The following is a 21,707-nucleotide window of genomic DNA, read 5'->3' on the forward strand; positions in this document are numbered from 1 at the left end:
CACTTGGAATAGGTCATTCACATTTATTCATTTGATTAAATAAACTATGTCATATGAACATTGCCACCCAAATTGTAAGTAAAACATAAACAGCATGAGTCATTTGCAAAGTGCGTTTTATTTTACGTTGCCTTGATTACATGCCTCTACATTCAAAAATAAGCCAATATCATATAGGGTCCAACTGTAAAAGATAACATTTCCCCTTTCCTCTCAGGAAAAAAAATTCTCATAGATTGTTAAGTTGGATATTCTGTACATAACAGGAACAACTCTGTAATGGGCTGACCTTTCCTGCAGCTGTCTTTAGGTTGAACCAACTGGTTTGTAAAAATACAAAAAGGAAGTTATTTCTGTAGACAATATCCTTCAGTCGTTTCCCGGGGGGAGCAGAAGTCTTCTTCTCGGATAGTGGGTCATGGAGCCTTTGTTGACGGCCCTTTTATGCAGGAGACACAGAGCTGGAGGAGACAGAGGAGGCCTCGGTCTTGGAGGCAGTAGTAGACGCTCCCTCCTCCTCCTCGAAGGGATTCTTCCCGCAACACAAGGTGGTGATCATGCAGTGACGGAACTGCTTGTTCATGCAGATGTAGATCATTGGGTTGTAGATGGCGGAACTCTTGGCAAAGAAGGAGGGGATGGTCATGAAGACTGGTCCAAAGTCAGAGCCCTGATGTGTGAAGATCCACCAGGCCACACTTGCATAGGGTAACCAACATACCAAAAAGGCGATGACCATGATAACGACCATGCGGGTGACTTCCCTCTCAGCCCTTTGGGTGGTCTCAGACTCCTGCTGGGCAGCAGCAGCCTCCTTGACAGCACAGAGCAGACGGCCATAACAGAAGAACACCACAGTCAGTGGAATGCAGAAGTGGCAGGAGAACATGTAGATAACGAAGGATTCATTGTTGAAACCTTCTGCACGTGTGTAGTAGTCGATTCCACATGAGCACTGCATGCCCTCAGGGATGTAACGAGACCAACCAACAAGAGGAGGTATGGAGCAAGCAGAGGCCATCAACCAGGTGAAGCCCAAACCCATGATTGCATGATTCTCCCCAAAGCGGAAGTTGCTGATGGGCTTGCAGACAACCACCCACCTTTCAATAGCCAGAACAACCAGTGACCAGAGGGCAATCTCACCACCGTGGGTAGCAAAGAATCCTTCCAGATTGCAGCCAAGACGACCTAGAACGAAGTAGCCATGCATAGACGTGTACATCGTAGTGGTGAATCCTCCAAACACCATGAAGAGGTTAGCCACTGCAAGGTTCAGCAAGATGTAGTTTAGAGGGGTTCGCAGCTTCTTGTGTTCGAGGGTTACGTAGAGAGTGAGGAAGTTGATGGGGAAGCCAATAAGGATAAGCAGGAACATGTAGGCACCCAGGGCAGCGAAAGCTGCTGGGTTGACAAGGTAGTACTGAGGGTATTCATAAGGACTCCGGACCACGCCGGTGGTGTTTACCATAGGGATATAGAAAAATGGTCCCTCTGTGCCATTCATGGTTGCGGCTTGCGGTCGCGATCAGCCCTTCGGTGGTGTTTCTTCTGGCTGTTCAGGAGAGTGATGGAGAGGGGCCGTGCTACAAATGGACCCAGGTGGCCACAGTCTGGCTTTTAAAAAGGCACACCTTGGATTATCGCTTTCCAAATCCGTCAGCACAAAGTGATTTAGGCCACAGTTAATATCTAATCCAGCCATCACTGCAAACATAACTGACCACTCATCAAGATATTAAGGTTACACCTGCTTACCTGCTCTATCATCAAACTATCCAATGACTGCTTATTTTAAAACATAACAACATGGTTCTTCATTAAAAAAAGTAAAATCTTTTCGTGCACACTGCATTTGAAATCTACCAACTGAGGGCGAATGTTTCTGTGCACAGTTCAGATTTCCCATATTTGTTCAAGTTTCCTCAGACTTCTTAAGCAAAAATGTGCATGTTTGCAAGGATTACCACCACTGATTTGTTCATATATAAATATAAATTTTTGTGCAAATGTGTTTAACTTTGTGATGGACCGGTCCCCGGTTCACTGTCTCTGCCTACTGCTAGGAGAACCTCCAAAACCCCCAACACTGAAATGGGTCAAACCACGCAAGGCTTTGAATTAATTATTTTCATGATTTGTAACCCCAAACTCTTAATGTAACACAGAGTAACTTTTATTTTAAAAACGAATTCATCCCATAGTCATGTGGTTTTAGTGTCATTCTGAAAAATGTTTGTAAAATATCTGCAAAGAATTGGGTATTTTATATATAGTTTAGTGAGTCTCGTCCCAGGTACATTAGTAAAGTATGTATAGGAGCATCCTGGCCAAAATGGAAGCAGAGGATAACAGGCTTTGAAAATTTCTTAAAATATATCTTGTTCTCATATACAGTATTAATGCATGCTAAGTGGTCAATTTTCTGTGCTATATTGAATGTAGAGCTGAGTCAGTGGTGCTGCTGAATGGCAGACCATCTTAGCAGTTGGTAAAGAGCTCAGCACTTTCCTAATGGGTGTTGTATTAAAGAGATTTGGGGCTTATGAACGTGTTACTCTCACAGGCCTGTAATGGATTTAATGTCACAGAGGGACATTCTCACTCAGGAGGATGTTGCTGTCCTCAGATGTGCTTTTTTTTTCCAGTATTTTTTATTTTTTTAGTTCAAACTTAATATGAAATAATGAAACAGTGTGAACATTGACAAAACTTGAAAAGTTACACTATTTATATGGGCCTCTTTGGGAGCCCATTGTGGTGTCAGTATAGTAAAGCAACTATAATAAATATTTTTATACTAATAATGTATCAAATGACGAATTTGCAGTTCCCTTCAAATTTACAGAGTTTTATAGCAAGTTTGAGCTCATTGTTTAGCTGTCCGACATGTAACTTTACTGTTCTGGTTCACTCTCACTAATCTCATAGCGTAATTTTCATCCACAGTAGGAACATATTTTCAGCGAAAATGTTCTAATAACCCACTGTACACTACCTGCTTAATAAACAAGCAACTGTTTGCTAACAAGTTCACCATATCAATTTACAAGGTGAAAATGTATCAATGTTGGGTTCAAAAATAAATCTGCGTTATTAATACAGGGTGAATTGGGCCATGTCCGAAATCACTAGCAATATATTAGACACCCAATATTTTACTCAATAGTGAGCAGTAATTTGAGATTTTGGACATTTACTAATTATCATCACTGTCAACTGTTGAGTCATAGTACTTTTCCCAGTGATGAAACATAGATGCATTGCAGGATCGTTAGCAGAAAGTAGTACTTTTATATATTTGAATAAGTGCAGTAAAACAAAAGGAAAAAAGAAGAATAGGAACAGAGAAGAACAGAAAATATGTAAGACCTAAGATGATAAAACACGTGAAGACTCACCCCCAAATTCAGCCGGTCTTTGGGACAAAACACATCCACCCATCCATCTTCTACACCTGATTATCCTGCCCAATGTTGCAGGGCCCTGGCTCCTTGTCACAGGGTTAAATACATACATATTTCACTTTCAATAATACATTTGCATGAAAGATAAAAGTCTTGATTATCAAGAACATCAACTGACATAAAAGAACAGTCTGGTATTTCTATTCTGGTATGGGGTGAGGCAAGGTCAGTTATGAGGCTACTTCAAGGGTTTAAGGAAAGTAAAGGTAATTTTTTTTCTTTCTGAGTAAACTGTGCTCTCTGGTGGAGAGTAAATGACATTGACTATGTGACCAATATAACAATTTACAGTAATAGAAGACCAGGCATCATTTTCTGAAAGCTTATGTTTATACATGTATTCCTTTTTTTTCCCAGTAGGCCCATTATTTGCAGTAACTGCATTTGAATCACAGATATGTTTCAGCTACTCTGAAAAGTGATGATAATGTCTATTAGTTTACAAGTGCATGATTATAAACCTGGGCTGCTTTGCAGGTGGAAAGCGTAAAGACAGGCAATTAGTGTGATGACATAATTTTAAAAATAAACTTGCCACAGCAATTTTTTTTTTATTTTCACATCATTGGTGGTTACTGTACTGCAAGGAAACTATCAAACATTGTTTATGAAATCATTGGTGAAAACTTAAAATTATGGGGAAAAAAGAGATAGCTTGAAAATGTACTTGGAGGTTTGAGTGACACTCTTGCAGGCAATAGCCTTAACTGAGGATGGGTGTAAACTCAAACAAATTTACCAATTGTCTATATGCCTATAAATAATAGCACCCAAAAGCTTTTACACATATAGCGGTTCATCAATGGAAACTCAAAAAAATATTTTGGCCATTAAAGAATCTTCAGTGAATGGCTGGTATTCTCTCTACTGTGACTCTTGAGTTTCTAGAGTCACCATAGAATGAATTTAACCCTTTTCATGGTTTTAACATTTTACAAATCTGTAGCCTGGATCTGAGATTTACAGTTTTTCAGCCACACATAATCTACCACACTGACAAAATCCGTAATGAAAACTCTTGAATCTTGTGACTCAATTCTCAAGTCTAGCATGGAGCTTCAAAGATTAGTCAATTAAGCAATTAGTTGATCAGGGAGGAAAAAAACTGCAACTTTGATAACTGATTAATCATTTAAGTCATTTTTCAAGCAACAGTGCTGAAGATTTGCTGGGTTCAACTTCAAAAATTTGAGGATTTGCTGCTTTGACTGCTGGTTAGATAGAACAAACAATTTGAAGACACTCCTTTGGGTCTTGGCGAATCTGTAACTGGTGTTTTCAACTTCTTTTTAATGTTTCATTGACCAAATAATTGACCATTTAATTGTATAAATAGACAGTCTGGTAATGTGTATAAATTAATCATACTGTGGATAAGCACACAAATATATGATAATATGATATGATAATACGTCACTATGGTTCTATGTAAAACCTTAGTTAGACTGATGCCATCAAACTACAAAGAATGTGTTAAAGACAAAAGAGACTAAAGCCAGTGAGAGAGACACGAGAGCTACAATCTGCACCTCTTAGTCATCCACATGCTGTAAAGGATTTACAGATCCAGGAGGAGATCAGAACAGACCTGTTGCTGCAAAGTGTCTTTACTGGTGGATCTGTAGGTTTTTTGCTGCCCTCCTCAGGAAGCCAAAGTAAGTACACTTACTTTATTTATTTATTTATTTATATATATATATATATATATATATATATATATATATATATATATATATATATATATATATATATATATAAATAAATATATATATATATATATATATATATATATATATTTATTTTATATATATATATATATATATATATATATATATATATATATATATATATATATATATAAATAAATAAAAATAATTATATATATATATATATATATATATATATATATATATATATATATATATATATATATATATATATATATATATATATATATTTATACACACACACACACATATATACACACACACACACACACGCTGATATTTCAGTCACAGGGGTAATTTTTCTGCAGAATGTGTTTTTACTTTCAATACTTAGCTGATAATACCTCTGTGCTTTTACTTAAGGAAGACTTTGAATGCAATGTAATGGATTACTTTTTCAGAGCTTACCTCAGGATCAAATAAGCTCTTCCACTGCTGGTAATAAATGCTTTCTTCTCAGTTATCTCCATGTTTAAATATATGTCTGTCAAGATATTTAAACCTCCCTAAAATCTTTCTCTGTCCTTAAAGTTGTTAATCATGTTTTACCCAGTATTTTACAGTCTTTGTTTCCTACATTAAGCAGGAACCCAATAGGATTTTTGTGGTTTACTTATGAACCCTAGACATTTTTTCGAGTAAATGCAGAACCAGCTACATGAATCATCCTAATCTTATCTTTTTAGTGACGTAAGGTTGTTCATGTAGCTCAGCAAAACTTGATTCTCTTGTTACATTGTGAAATTGTGTATAAACAGTGGGTGTTGGACATGGTTTTGGTTTTATTGTTTGGTAAACTGGTTGATTCCCACTGAACTGTATTTTTAGATGCCTCAGACAAGGACCTCTAATGAATAATACACCAAGATTCAGCCTTATTCTTATGAATAATGTATGAATTTCTCTCCAAAGAGAAATGCGTAGAAGCACAGGAGATGTACTGTTACTGCATTGGGGTGGACATGGTCTGGAGGAAGCAGTGTTCGAAATCTTGTCAAGGGCACAAGAAAATAGCCCTGACAGCACATTTTACATAGCAAAGGACTACTGTATTGTTACTGTCAGTGTAACAAGAAATTTCTAATATTTAGGTGTTAAAACTCTTCAACCTCTGTATCAGAGGAGCATGCAAGTGTTTCCTTTGTCAGAGGTGTGGTTGTCAATCCTGGAAACATTTGGACACAGTAATGAGTCTCACTTGGTTGTAACCGATTATATTACACGTGTTTTACAAATAAAACTTTGACTATGTTCAAACAGCCGCAGCCTCACTGCCTGATTTCTTTCTTTTTTTTTTTTTTTTTGCATATGAAGATGACTGTGGTTTTTAGAGGACAAATGTGTGGGCAGAGTGTGATGCTCTCTCACTCTGCCCACAGGAACTCTCTTGCTGAGTGACCGGTAGAGAGGCGGGAACACTGTGACCAGGACATGGCACATTCCACACCACCAGCCCCCACATACATTTCACACTGAGGGTTATACATCATCAGGCCCGTAAGAGCAAAAATAACATCAGCTGGTCTCGAGGATTCATTTTGAATTTCACTGTCCAAACAATGAAAAATCTCTCACATATTGCAATTAAAAGAATCTTTGATGTTTTTTAGTTTAGGGCTGCAACCAACCATTATTTTCTCGATTAATCAACTATTTGTTCGGTCTATAAAATGTCAAAAAATACTGAAAATGTCTATTGTAATTTCCCACAGCTCAAGGAAATCTCTTCAGATGTCTTGTTTTGTCCATCCAACAGTCCAAAACCCAACGACAATTACTTTACTTTAATGTATGACGAGCAAAGGCATCACATCCTCTCATTTTTGAGAAGCTGGAACCAATAAATGTTTTGGCATTTTTGCCTCAAAAAGAACTAAAACAATTATTTGATTATCAATTATTATTGCAACTATTTTGATAAAAGAATGATCATTTTATAAATCTAAAAATGGTGACCACTCTCTAGTTCCAGCTTTTCAAATGTGGGAACTGGAAGCTTTTCCTTGTCATACATGATAGTAAACTGAATATCTTGGACCAAACAAGCATCTGAAAGTGTCACCCAAGAAATTGTAAAAGGCATTTTTCACTATTTTCTGACATTCTATAGACAAAATGATTAATTGAGAAAATAATCAGAAAATTAAAGGTTAGATGTGGAGTTTCAGACCTCTAATCAATAATCAAAATAATTGTTAGTTACAGCTAGGATTTAAATTTGGCCAGAACGATTTGGAACAGTGTTTTGGCACCCTCGAATAATAAGTAAATAAATCTGATTGGCAGTTTCATACATAATGTCGAGCAAACTTTTCGTGTGTTGCAGCCTGGCGTTCCTTCTAGCTGATGCCATCGAGATAGTCACTCAACAAATCAGAAAGTAATGTCCCCCCAGGACCCTTTAACCCCTGGTTATGGCCTTAATCTGTTGATTTTTTTTTTTAAGTCAATGAATAAATCCTTAAGTCTATAAAATATCAGAAAACAGCGAAAAATACTCATTACAATTTCCTAGAGCCAAAAGGTGACACGTTCACATTTGTCGTTTTGTTGGACCAACAGTCCAATACCCCAAAGTTTTAAATTTAGTAAAACATAAAACAGAGAAAAACAGATAACTCTCACATTTAAGAGGGTGCAGTCAGCAAACTTTAACTGATAAATTCGTGTGTGTTTTTTTCAGCTGTACAGGTGTAGGTGTGTAAGTATGTTTTTTGGGATAGTTTCCCTTGTGTTCAGTGTAGGGCTGCCACTAATAATTATTTTCATGATCACTTAATCTGCCAATTATTCTTTTGATGAACTGACTGATAATTTTAACTGTAATCATTTAAGCACTAATTTGCTTTTCAGTAATTGTCTGGTGCTTTAGTCACATATAGTCCATGTTTAGGTATAATCACATCAAATCAAATCAATATGCCATTGGATAAAGTATACAATTTCTCCTACCCCACTAGAAAACACTTTCCTCTGACTGTGCTTCAAGGCTGAAAACGTTACTGTGAATCAATCAAAGTATAAAAGGGCAGTTGACTAAAAATCTCCGGTGCTGCACATGCTCTGAGCATGTTTGCCAGCAGTGGGAGCTGTTAACCTTCCGTGTACCGCTTGGTATAAAATCGCTCACATTCTGCATAATTATTGATTCTATAGCAATAAACTGAAGCAATATTTGCATCTTGTTGCTCAATTAGTAGCACCATTTCATGAACTAATTAATGTAGGCCCAGTCAGTCAAGTGCAGAAAAGATGAGGTCAGAGGTGTTCTTACAGCTTCATTCACTGGAGCCCTGCAGGAAATCAGATCATGCTGTGGCGACGCCATCTACTCTCACCTGAAATTATCAGGTATCTAAGTATAAGTCACTATCTTCCGATTAGCCTTGATTTTGCTTCTCTTCCTTTCTGTCTCCTTATTGTAGTCTCTCAAGTTCACAGACACACACAAAAACATTCTGTCAGTGGTGACGTTTCTGTGACTCCTCCTTACCACCCATTGTTCATGTTTGACAACTGCAAAGAAATTAGCAGTCTTTGGCATGATTCATTATCTTTCAATTGACTGGTTGCTAAGGTGATGAATCCATGCTGTATGTGCCGAGTGCTGAAATCCTGAGTGTGTGGAGAGCGATGTCCTCAGTTTGGAACACACACACACACACACACACACACACACACACACACACACACACACACACACACACACACAATGTAGTGGAAGCAGGACTAAACCATCCGGCTGAGCTTAATTCTTACCTCTCCTGGCTTGATGTTTTGGGGTTTAGAGTAAGAAGCTCCAGATGCTGGTAGTTAAACCTCTCACTGTGCGCACAAATGTCCCCCTCATCACCAAACACTTCCACACTTTCACACACACACTTTCACACACACACACACACACACACACACACTCACACACACACACACACACACACACACACACACACACACACACACACACACACACACACACACCACCTCCCACGCTCTCATCTGCACATGATCACACAACAACTGCTTCAAAACCATATATTCATCAGCCCTCTCTAAACTTCTTTTATCATATCTCATAATTCATATGCTTAACAGCTACACAGATTTTGGGGTTGTAAACTAGAACATGTAAGCTAGTAAAGTAAACAACCAGGTCAGGCTTGGTCCCAGTGTCTTGGCTTTTGTTGTACTGTCAGGCTTCGATTGACAATGTTCTCTCCTTTGCTTTTGGTACACTGTTAGAGGGGCAATTTTCATCCTGAATCTTTCTAATGTTGTAAGCACATGTAGCCAGGCAGCCAAAAAGGGACCTAAATACAGTCCCCCTGTATACAGCACTCATGCCATATTAGTCATGAACAATGTGCCAAAATCATCCAAGCTGGGCTAAAACTGGTCCAAAGCTACTAAATGGACTTGATTTTAAGACCAAATCATCCCAAATCCACAGCCCCCAAACCTGAACCAAACCTGGCATCTAAATATAAATATCCAAAAATGCAACAGATCCAACTCTCAAGTGGTGCTCCACTGCTGAATACAGCTGAATGCATCCATGCGCAGACAAGTTGTCCCAAGTTGTCTGAAATGGCAAGTATAGCCCAACTGCTACTGGATTTCTGAGGCTGATACCAATATCAGAGTGGTACCAAAAGTCAAAGTAGTCTAATAATGATGTATCAGCCGAGTCATTTTTTAACATCAACATTTTTGAGAAGGATCCCTTCAGAGCTATAAAGATTAGTTTCTTGATCAACAGAAAATTAATTGGAAAAAACCTATTTGGCAATTGATTTATTCATTCTGGGGCTGTAGCTTCTTTCAGAATTTGTTACTCTTCTTTGTTTTTTTATCATTGTTAGATTAATGTCTTCGACTGTTGGTAAACAAAATAAGACATTTGGAAACGTCACTTTGAGCATTAAGAAATTTTGATGAGCATTATTCCAACTTTTTTTAAATTTCATAGACAATTAATAAAAATAATCTGCAGATTAAGCAAGAATGAAAATGACGCTTACACAGCGCCGTAAACTCCTTAAATTTGCATTTTAGATATGTACTGAGCGTAACATTTAGCAGTTGAAAAATGAACCCTTCAGTATTCTCTGGTGGACAAACTACAGACAGGCAACAAACTAAAGGAAAAACCAACATAAAGTGTCTTAGTAAGGTGTTGGGCCACCACAAGCCGCCAGAACAGCTTAAATGCACCTTGGCATTGATTCTACAAGCCTCTGGAACTCTACTGGGATGTAACACCATTGTTCCAAAACATATTCCCTCATTTGGTGTTTTGATGGCGGTGACAGAGAGCGCTGTCTCAAACGTCGGTCCAAAATCTCCCATAGGTGTTCAACTGGGTTGAGATAAAGTGACTGCCCAGGCCATGCCATATGATTCCCATCATTTTCATTCTCATCAAACCTATCACTGACCCCTCATGCTCTACGGATTGGGGGCATTGCCATCCTGGAAGAGACCCCTCCCATCAGGACAGAAATGTTTCATCATAAGATAAAGATGATCACTGAGAACAACTTTGTATATATTTGCAGTGACCCTTCCCTCAAAGGGGACAAGTGGTTCCAAACCATGCCAGCAAACCCCCCCCAGCATAACAGTGCCACCACATACCCTCACTGTAGGGGTCAAGCATTCATACCTGTACCGTTCTCTCGGTGTATGCCACACATGCACTCGTCCACTTGTCAAGAATATGGTTAAGGATTACTCATCTGACCACTTTTTTCCACATCTCTGTAGACCAGTGCCTATGGTTTCTCCACCACTGACCTCTCAAATGTGCATTCATCTTTTTAATGAGGGGTTTATGCACTGCAACCCTATTATAATATCCCTCTCCATATAATTGTTGACAGACTGTTCTTGCTGACACAGTTCGATTACATCCTGCATCGACATTTTAGTCACCCGTTTTCCCTACATATCGCACTAACACATGATCATCATGGTCATCAAAAAATGCTCTGTCAACCACAATTACCCACCCTATTTACTGATGTCTTTCCCAAAGATCTCACTGCAGATGTCACTTTAGTTACTGTTCCTATTGAAATACCAGCCAGCTCAGCAGTCCTTTGACTGAAGCTCCTGCCATTTCTGCCCCAACGATGAAACCTCTTTCAAAGTCATTCAGATCTTGATACAAAATCAGAATCAACTGGGCCTGTTCAGCATTTTTATACATGCCACAGAGTATGATTGGATGTTAGTTGCTTAATTATACCATGCAGTGCACCTGTGTGGTCCATCTGCATTTGTTATGTTTCTCCATTCATTTACTCAGGTTTGTCCTTTAGTTTGTCACCCATCTTGGCATTTCTACACCTTCAATTTCTTATTTTTTATCTGCTGACATATACACAGAAATCAATCTGCAATACACTAATATCAGCCAATTTATTGCTCTACAGGCAACTTTGGTAAATATCTAAGATTAAGCTCTCTTTTGTCCACTGCATTATAAAAACCGCTCAACATCCAGCAGACAGCAGTGATTTGATCAGAAACTAAAGTAAATTCAACAAAAATTTGCTTAAGGTAACATTTGAGCTTGACTTAACATCCCCAATAATGACGGCAGTACTGCTCTTTAACTAAGCGTCTTCCAAACCATATCATCTAGTCTAATACTACAGAAGATGCATCTACCACTGCCACAGCCACTGGTATCTCACTGCTTCAAAATACAAGATGCACAAAAACAGTTGGATGTGTTTTTAATGTGTATCTAACACCTTCTATGCAAGAATACTGTGTTTCTGCAACACTGTTTATGCAGGATCAGGGTCTAAAGCAACTCACAAGTGCATAAGATCCTGGTGTATTATAGCTATTAGGTCCTGGTAGCACAAAGATGGACCACACTCTTCCTTCTTGTCATATTGAAGGTGCTTTGTTACACTGTTTATTCATTCTGTAGCCTCAACAAGAGAAACATAAAACATGATCACGCCGTTTTGTTTTTCATTTCCAGACATCACAGGTCAAAAGAAAGCAAAGGGCATCTAAACAGTGGGCCTGTTTGAAGCTGGCCCATGCTAATGTTTGTAGATGCATTAATATTTATTATATGTGAGTCTGTCCTACACTAACGGAGCAGTATTCCACGGTGCCACTGTACTAGTCATTGACAAGATTATTTTTTGTTCAAAACAAAATTCTTATTGATGCGTGACTGTAAGAGCAGCTCGCCACCACTCATTCCAATTTCCACCACAGATTAGTTTTGGTGATCCAGCATGCTTGTAACATTTGAAGGCATTAATCATTGGGCTCATAGTAGAAAGTGGGCGAAGATGAAAACATTTAACCAGGATATGCATCAGTGGAGCTGCCTCCCCAAATTTGTCAAGTGCGTCTCCAATGTAGAGGAACAGAAGGGGAGATAGAGTTTCAAGCATGTCAGAGAAATAACACAATCTCCAATTAAGGCTTTCATTTCCTTAATGAGAGGGAGGGACTAGTACAGACTCTGAGACAGATCAGCAGATGATGGATTGGGCTCCCGAGGGGTGTGACTGGGAATAGACTACAAAGGCTTTACACCCCATCTGCTTGGTAACCTGATTTGACTCCTTTAGAGAAGACATGTTATTACATTAGCTTGATTTATGAATAAAATGTTTTTAAAGAAGCATTTTCCTGTAGGTATATGTGAATATTAAGTGTATCACTGTTGTAAATACCGGAGGCAAAAATAGAAATGATCAAACCGTCTTTCCTCGTCAAGAGGATTTGTGTTTTGATACTTACTCACTGCTATTGAAGACTCCAGCATCTCTCTCAAGGCTACAAAGTTGGACAGCTATATTTGATTGAAGTCTGCTCGTCAGTGTTCCCTGCATAAGCAGCCGGACCAGGAGGCCTCAGGTCTGTTTATTGAATTACATGGGGGGTCTGATGATTGGCATGGCAACTGGCCTGCTGGGTAATTGACTGTGAGAGAGAGGGAATCATGTGACTTTGTCCACATGACCAGCTAATGCAGTTGAGGAAGAGCATCAGTGCATTAAGATCAAACTCCCTCCCGTTCACACTTTTAAAAAAGACAAGAAATAGAGCTTATTTTATAGACATTTAAGGTGATACTTTTCAGCAGCAGGACAAAATAATAATTTTTAAAAAAGCCATACAGAAGGTATAAGAGCAAACTGAGGCAACTAAGGGGACATGAATATCTGTGCCAAATTTCATGGCAATCAATCCAGTAGTTGATTCAGTTTGGACCAAAGTGACGGACCGACCGACAGACTGACCTCACCATCCCTATAGCAATGCCGCTAGGATGGCTAAAATGATAATGTTAGTTAAGGAAGAAGTCTCAAGTCATGCACGTCATTAGATGTTCAGTATCAGGTCACCCTTTCTGTCAAGTCATGTTTTAGCTGACAGAAAACTAATCAACATCAATTTTAATAATTGATTAATTGGTTAAGTAAAGTTTCTTAAGTAGTAAAATAAATTGGCTGGTAAAATATATGTTGGTATTCTCTTTGAAAATCCTATTTCAGTCAGGTTCTAAAAATGCCATACAGTTGCTTGACCCAGCTACTTAAATGTAAGTATTCATAGTGTTTCTATTTTTTATAATGTTTTTATTGTTGGTTGGACAAATAAGCAATGCGAGGACAATGTTTTAATTTATAGACGCCAAAATCAGTAATGACCAATTTGCCTCAAAGGGCTTTAATACTCGCAAGTCTCGGTCAACATTTTATTGACACTACTACTACTACTACTACTACTACTACTACTACTACTACTACTACTAAGAAGAAGAAGAAGAAGAAGAAGAAGAATCATCATCATCATCATCATCATCATTAGTTGCAGCTCTACTTCCATCAAGTCAATCTGGTGGTCTTTACAAACTGGCTGGCTCACACACTGCTGCTCATTACTGCTTCTGTGACTGGCTATGCAGTTTTCTTCTACCAGCCAGAAACAGATGCTGTTCACGCCTTCTCCAGCCCAACCTCCTGCCCCTGTTTTGGTTCCTTATTAATCATACATTCACTGGCATTTCTTGCCTTGTGCATTATGTAGACGCCATATCTCGGTGATACATGTCTGCCGAGTTCTGTTCTGGTACCTTCTGCATTTTCTGCTGCTTGAATGCTGAGTGGAGTGTCCTTTCTTTCCATCAAATACATATATAAAACCATTTGTAGCTATAAATGGTCCAGTCTTCTTAGATGCAAGTGGTTCTGAATTATTAACTCTTACTGCGTGCTGACAGTGGACACAGACAAATATAAAAATCAAACATGACAGACTAAGAATAAAATATAGAAAAGATGTTTACATTTATTTAACCAATCAGTATGTTGTTTGGACAAAAATCTATGAGCAGAAAAGGAGGTGTTAATCCTGCATTAGCCACATGGCAGATTAGCATTTCCCACCAGACAATGAAAGGGAATAGCTGCGCACACAAATGCACACACATACATGTGCTTGAAACACCCTCCCTGCCTTTGGAGACTCTGATTATTTCTAACAAGGATGGATGTATTTTTCATTTTAAACTTCTCCCTGTCTGCCTTTGAAAGGCAAATGTGCTGTACAGAATGTGTGTGTGGTGGCTGATAAAAGCTGGATCAGATGAATATTTATTGTTTATGTGTTTGCATCTGCCTGCATGTTTGTGAAGTGAAAGACTGTCTCCATAGTCATAAATGGAAGCTGTGCAGCATCTTTTGATGTCTGTCATGATTACCACTGTTAAAAAGGTTTAAGCCTGCTATTTTAGACACAATACATAAAATTAAACGCACTGTACACATACACTCTCCCATCTTTCTCAATCCCTCGTGTATAAACACACACAATTGTGCTTCTTCTGTTTCAACCTACTTGCTCACTTAATGACACAACCCATATTAGATAATTCCTCTTAAATTATGTTGCCAAAAATATGATAGGCCCATCATTAATTCCTCCAGGGCTTGGAATAGAATTGAATAACCCAAATGCTAACATGATCATCCACTACTTAGTTGCGTAAGTGTTGGTACTCACGTACACAGAGTGGTTAAGTACTGCTGTCCTTCACCCTTGCTCGCAGTTCTTGTGATTCTGCTGCTGCACAGTTTAATCTCTGTACTCTCAGATCTGTTTGTTGCTTGTCGAGGAATCTGCTGGCACAACACTTCCCCAAAGCCCTCTGCTCATCCAGGAGACAGAACTTCTCACTGTCTGGTATGACAGTGTCTTACAGATCACGGCCAAATAGTGTGCTCATGACTGCTGAGCTCAGGGTCTAACTGAGTACCAGTCTGCCCAGTTTAATATTCCACCCACCATATGAGCTCTTACCAGTAACACAGCCTTGATTCATGGATTCAGCCTTGCTCTAGCCTCTTGGTCAGCCTTATTCTGGCTTTCATTGGCCCTGCAACAACCAACAGTGGGTTTATGTACCATGTTCAATGAATAAGAGTCTTACTGTTGGTTTGTTTAACCGAATATGAAACAAAAACAAAACAAATGATTTTTACTGGATCATGAGGCTCAGAAGTGTCTGGCAAAGAACACAGCAAAGGCACTGTGATATAGTATGAGCTATAAGAGCATAAAATATAGCACAAAAATCCCTGTGGTCCTTCTGTTTTTCTTCTGTTTTTTTAATGGCAGTTAATATTGCTGCCTATCAAATATATCTGATAGAGTCAATTATATTCTGTTTATATTTTAAAAAATGGCAAGAAAAGAGGACCACAAGAAGCTCTGTTTTGATAGCAGTCAATGTCTATTTTAGCACAAATGCTAACCTCATCCAGAGCAATAGAACCAACTGTACAAGTAATGTAACCTCGAACAACAAATCCTACTGTGTATGTACCTTAATTAGTATGATATTTTACTCGAGTAAGTTACTCAAAGTTCTAACTTTGAAATAACTGTAATCATGACTGTGACCTTAACCAACATACACCAGTTTACCCCAGTGGTAGAACAATGTCACGCTGGGCCTGTATGCAAAACACATGACTGGGTCTTTCACCCAATCCAAATCTTAAACTTGGCAATTCCATTTTTACTGACATGACTACACGCAACAGACTATTATTAGACTGATTATTAGAGTTGGCCGATACTGATCAAATCCTTCATAACGGTATATCCAATTTTATAATCAATAGACAAGCTGTTATGGATGAGATAACCAGACAGGAATGTGTGTTTTGGCTCATCCAGCAAATTAAATACATGACAAATCAATTTCCTTCATCATCATCATCATGATCCATAATCATATAAAATCCGATATATATATTGTAAATCAGTCTGGCTCACTGATTTGCAACTTTGGCCACAATAGCCCAATAAAAGCAGAAATATGAAAAGGAAATATCTTGGAATAAACAGTATAGCAAAATCTCTGACAGTAAACAAAATTTTTTATCGTCTCATGGTATATACTGTCAAAGTGGCTAACTGTATGTATTTCAAATAGAACTAACATCTCAGTAGAACAGATTTATAAAACATAATCAGAATACAGCACAATGCCATTTCGCAAAAAGGCCATGAGCAACATATGACCAACAATAAACTCACAGCACTCCACAACGGGTGCCACATACATAAACATAGCAAATGACACACAAATTAACAACAGTTAACAGTTAAAACAGTTAACAGCAAGCCAGAGCTTTATCGAAGCAGACAACACCTAAACAACATAAACAGAAAAAGTAGGTATAGTCTGACTTTTTTTTTGCAACATTTATATGATTTTTAAGAATCAAGTGGCATTTAGTGATATCATATACAGTACTGCGTTTAGGCACTTGAACTGTTTAGATTCTTATCCATCATGCAGTATCATCAGGGAGGCATCTGCTCAGTCCTAAATTCATTCTGCAGCATGACAACAACAGCCAAACATACAGCCAGAGTATTAAAGAACCTTCTTCAGAGACAAGAAGAGCAAGGAGTCCTGAAAAAGATGGTCTGGCCCCCACAGAGTCCTGATCTCAACATCTGGGAGTCAGTGTGGGATCATGTGAAGATAAAGAAGACACTGAGACAGCCTAAATCCACAGACGGACTGTGGCAAGTTCTCCAAGATGCGTGGACAAACCTACCTGCCAAGCATATTAAAAACTGTACACAAGCAGAACTGGTGCTGTTTTAAAGACAAAGGGAGCTCACACCAAATACTGATTGGATTACGTTTTTTTACTGCGCTTTGTATTAAGTGTATTGGTAAATAAAAACTATTCATGGCATTATTTTTGAAAGCATCCTCACTTTACTTTAATTGCCTAAAACCTTTGCACAGTACAGAATATGAACATATAAAATAGTGCAAAATAAGATTAATATTGATAAATTTAAATTTGTATTTAAACGAACTTCACAAGCTGTCAATTCGCAGAGGAGCGAGCACATATGTCACTTCCGACTACCATCATTGTTTCGGCTTCACCAAAGTTGGGTCTCAGGTTGAAAATAATGTTTACTGTGCTGTCCACGGAATATAATATACACCATATTTCATGCTGAGAATACTTGAGAAACGTCTTAAATACAATCGTAAATGTTATCACACGACAAGTTACAGCGGGTCCTCCGCAAAAATTGTAGCAAACTTTATGCCAGGAAGAAGGAAGTATAGGTGTTTCTGAAGTTAGCCAAACTTACCGTTAGCGCCATGGTGGATCCCTCTCGCTAGCATCCGCTTCTTCTTCTTCTTCTTCTTCCTCCTCCTCCTCCTCCTCCTCCTCCTCACCATCCTCACCCGATGACTACTTGGGCTTGGAAACTTCTTGCACCAATTTGTGACTTTTACTAATATTTTTTTTCCACCGATATTCACGCTTTTGCTGTTTCACTTCCTACCACACACACCTGCTGGAGGTGCGCATCCGTTATAGGACTGTTCGATTTGGGCAACTCAACGACCCCGTCGAGCGGCGCAAGCTGCACAGGTAACTTTCTGTCTTCTTTTTTGGTTTTTAATAACGAGATATAAGCCAACATGAAAGGTGCATGTCGACACCTACTGTAGTGGAGTGTACATGACCTTACGAAGAGGTTTATATTCTATTCTGGATATTAATCCTGTTTCCTTTAAATATCTGTATAAAGCCCTTTGAACCTGTAATTGTTTCCCCCCTATCTCCAACAGACCTTTGATGCTCCACTCCCTTCCCATATCACCACCCCTTTCCTTCAGTCTTTCTCCCTCCACACTGAATTTCCATCCTATATATGCTCAACAGCTTCCTTTCAAATCTTGCATGTGTCTGACTATATCTTTTTTTAAGATTTATAATGTAGCATTGAGTCCTGTTTCGTAATATTAGCCCAGAAAAAACAACATCTTCTTTCCTACATTTCTTATTACTTCTCACTCTGACAGTCTTTTGAATTTTGTAATAACCTCTACCTTTACTGTCATCATCCCAAATTTGAGCATTGATTTTGCTTCTGATTTGACCAAGGTAACTAACCATAGCTTCAGTCTTAACCATAACACATTTTGTAAATGTCTTTAACTTTATTCTGTTTTTGAAATTGGAAAAATTTTCCATTGTAGGCCCAGTTTGTGTCTCCATTGTTTTAATATACAATCAGGTCACAGGGGTAACGATCAGAATCAGAGTCTTTCAATGTCTGAAAGACCCAAAAGGTTATTTAAAAACACTTATCACTGTTCAGAAGTTATTTTCCGAATCCTGAAACACTCTTTTAACCATCTGGATGAAAAAATTTTCCATCCATTGCACCATAAAAATGATTTTACCCCTTTTCAAATTTCAAATTATGACTCTGTTTCCCATTCAGGTTGTTTTGATTCGGAAACAGAGGCACAGCTTGCGAATCGGGTTAAAAATCTTTTTTATCATTCAGCAGATGGAGTCTTCAGGGATTCTGGAAACACATTTAGAACACTGGAAAGTGTTTTTAAATGACCTGATAAGTTTTCAAACATCGCTGGTTAATTATCTTTTAGAGAAAACAAACCAATCTCTGCGACTTGATTGTATGCTAATACATAAGAGGTGCAAACTGGGGCTAGTGCTAATGCACCTGCTCAGTAATCACTATTTTATTTTAATTAAATCAGTTTGAAAAAAAAGAAAATTCCACTTTCTAGCTTTTTCTGGGTCTTCCAATCACATCTCGCGGTCTTCCTGAATGGATGCTCAGTGCTCATGGAGGTAAGGATCTCCCTCCATGTTGTAAATAACCTCTGTTCAAGTCTTTTGTGTTGAATGTTGGTGGCCTCCCTGATCTTTCAGCCATCCATTGACTCCAGATAGATCTGGTGTTCAGTTGAAAGCTCTGGAAAAGCTAGTGTGTGGACCCTTGATTTTAGATTCATACTAATATAATCAATATTTTATTAATAATATGCTCATTACGGGAGCATAGCCCAAAGGAGAAGAGAATATTTCCACCTGTCATTGGATATCTTACAAGAGGTTGTGAGAATATGTGGTTAATCCTGCCTGCATAAACTGCAAGCTCTCTCTATCCTTCCAAAAATAGGAAATTGTAATGAAATTCAGAAATAGGTATGATTGAGACAGCTTATTTGGCAGGGAATAGGACTGAGCTTTTCCCCGTCAACAGTATCATATGACCCTTCCACCCTGGATCTAACAATGTTAGAGTGACCTGCCCACCCTGCTTGATGAGGTAACATCCTACTGAAGCTGTTAATCCATGACAGTCGTGGAGACCTGCCTGAGAGTGGACAGAAATAGAAATGCAAATGGTGACTGTTTCATAACTCCTCGTATAGAAATCATTATCCTGATCTGTTTACCCTTATGTGCCACATCCTTTCATGCGGTGCAGTGAAGAAAAATATCCAAATTTCTTTTCATGGTTTTCATCAATTCAGCTTTTTTAATTAGTTTCCTGTTTACTAGCTGAAAATCAATTCATCCAAAATATACAAGCAGCTTCCATTGTGTGAAGGCCACATCATTCATTAAGCGCTCTAATGTATAGAGGTTTTATTTTTTTTTTTTAATTTAATATCATGCCATGGGTGGCTTTGAGGGTTTGGATTGGCAGTCTCTAAACACATGCTGCATATGATACTCAATCACAGGTGAATTACTGCCCTCACTGAAAAGGCTATTGGCTGTATGATAAAATCATCAATCTGATCCGCAGATGTGACTCTCTCTTTTACTGCACTTTGCAACACAGAGGATTTATTCAGCATCACTTAGAGGTTTATAGTTATGCTAGTGTAGTTTTGCAGTTTGTTGGGCTAATTTGTGCATTTATAGTTTAAAGTTGGGTCTTTGTAGCTTTGCTTTTATTAGACCTACTAGTGGCCAGAGATGAGAGAGGGAGGCAGGCTAACATTTAATAGCCCCTTTTTGTATTTCTTGCGATGGTAACATCCTATAAAAATGGTAACAGATAGGTGGGGATCGAGGGCAGACTGCACATGTTGACCATGTGGTTCCTGTTTCATCTGTTGAACGTGTTGTCATTAAGTGTCTTATCTAATTACTTCCAGCCAAAGTGGATATGGCAGATCCGGAAGGTTCATCCTCAGGACTCCATCCTGTTGATATAATGCCGTGGTGATAAATGCAAAGGGAGTTCATCACACAGACAATATAATGTATGGTTGCTTTCAGTCGAGGTTAAGGAAAAGATCAAAGCAGATAGACCGACTCTTTTGAATTGCGACTTTTTTTTCAGCTTCTAAAAGAAGAACAGCCAGACACTTTGCCAGTTATTCCTTCACTATTCATTTCAATTTCATCTTTCTTGAATAGAAGATCTCCACACAAAGGTTTCTTTTTTGCTTCAGTGAAAAAGCCAAAGTCTCAAAACAACCAACTACTGAGATTTTTTTTAAAGCTAGGGATAATAAAGAGACAGCAATTCAGAGTGTGACCTGCATGTTCAGCACCTTGTATGTATTTTTGCTGTACCCTTGTATCTCAGCCTGTTGTGGAACTGTATTTTCAGCCAGAGTGCGCTCCTGCAGAGTTTTGTGTCCATTTGTTTGTGAATGTGCATGCATATGTTTGTGTTGTGCCTGTTTTTCAGTACAGTTTTCTTTTTTTGCAGGAAAAAATATGACAGCCTACTACCCAGGGGGTTCTAATAAAGAACAATAACATATAAAGACTTGTGCTGGTTGACATCATCTCCTCTACGACATTATAACATGAAGTCCCTCTGGAGGAGGGCTGTTTATCAGTCAGAGGCTTTAAAGTGAACAGCTGAACATGGGAATATGTGGAGGACATGGATGTGAATAGACTGAAAATGGATGAAAGATGTGGAAACGGGCATGGAGGGAGAATGATGTTTATAGAGCAAGGAGAAGAAAGTTATTTCAGCGTGGCGTTTTGTTTTTTTGTTAGGAAAGTTTTTAGTTGTGTTGATGCACTTTGCATCCAGGGTTTTAGCACAAACAGACATCTAATTCTACTTAAATCTTCTTTTTGAATTGTATGTTGTGATCCAGATGCTTTTTCTGGCCCATGAAAGTGGA

The 21,707-nt window shown here is 38.4% G+C and overlaps 2 protein-coding genes across 13 annotated transcripts in view; one reads left to right on the top strand and one right to left on the bottom strand.

Annotated features, from left to right (window-relative positions):
- The window catches only part of LOC120804346 (rhodopsin), a 51,399-nt gene extending 33,360 nt beyond the window's left edge, over positions 1 to 18,039 (bottom strand). For 3 of the 7 annotated variants that reach the window (XR_005709437.1, XR_005709438.1, XR_005709439.1), the window contains exon 1: positions 17,870 to 18,039. Coding sequence is in view for 4 of the 7 variants with exons in the window: in XM_040153764.1 (XP_040009698.1) it covers positions 443 to 1,507 (1,065 nt within the window). In the remaining 3 variants the exon portion in view is untranslated. Of the gene's footprint in view, positions 1 to 98; positions 1,618 to 3,401; positions 3,494 to 15,242; positions 15,252 to 17,869 lie in introns of those variants that run through there. The other 4 variants (XM_040153765.1, XM_040153766.1, XM_040153764.1 and 1 more) reach the window with 4 other exon arrangements.
- An 8-nt stretch (positions 18,040 to 18,047) lies between these two features.
- The window catches only part of LOC120804345 (prickle-like protein 2), a 49,718-nt gene continuing 46,058 nt past the window's right edge, over positions 18,048 to 21,707 (top strand). For 4 of the 6 annotated variants that reach the window (XR_005709436.1, XM_040153760.1, XM_040153758.1 and 1 more), the window contains exons 1-2: positions 18,052 to 18,156; positions 19,329 to 19,392. Coding sequence is in view for 2 of the 6 variants with exons in the window: in XM_040153758.1 (XP_040009692.1) it covers positions 19,374 to 19,392 (19 nt within the window). In the remaining 4 variants the exon portion in view is untranslated. Of the gene's footprint in view, positions 18,157 to 19,328; positions 19,393 to 21,707 lie in introns of all 6 variants that reach the window. The other 2 variants (XM_040153759.1, XM_040153762.1) reach the window with 2 other exon arrangements.

Source organism: Xiphias gladius, chromosome 18 (genome assembly GCF_016859285.1).
Source record: "Xiphias gladius isolate SHS-SW01 ecotype Sanya breed wild chromosome 18, ASM1685928v1, whole genome shotgun sequence".
NCBI classification, from domain to species: domain Eukaryota; kingdom Metazoa; phylum Chordata; class Actinopteri; order Istiophoriformes; family Xiphiidae; genus Xiphias; species Xiphias gladius.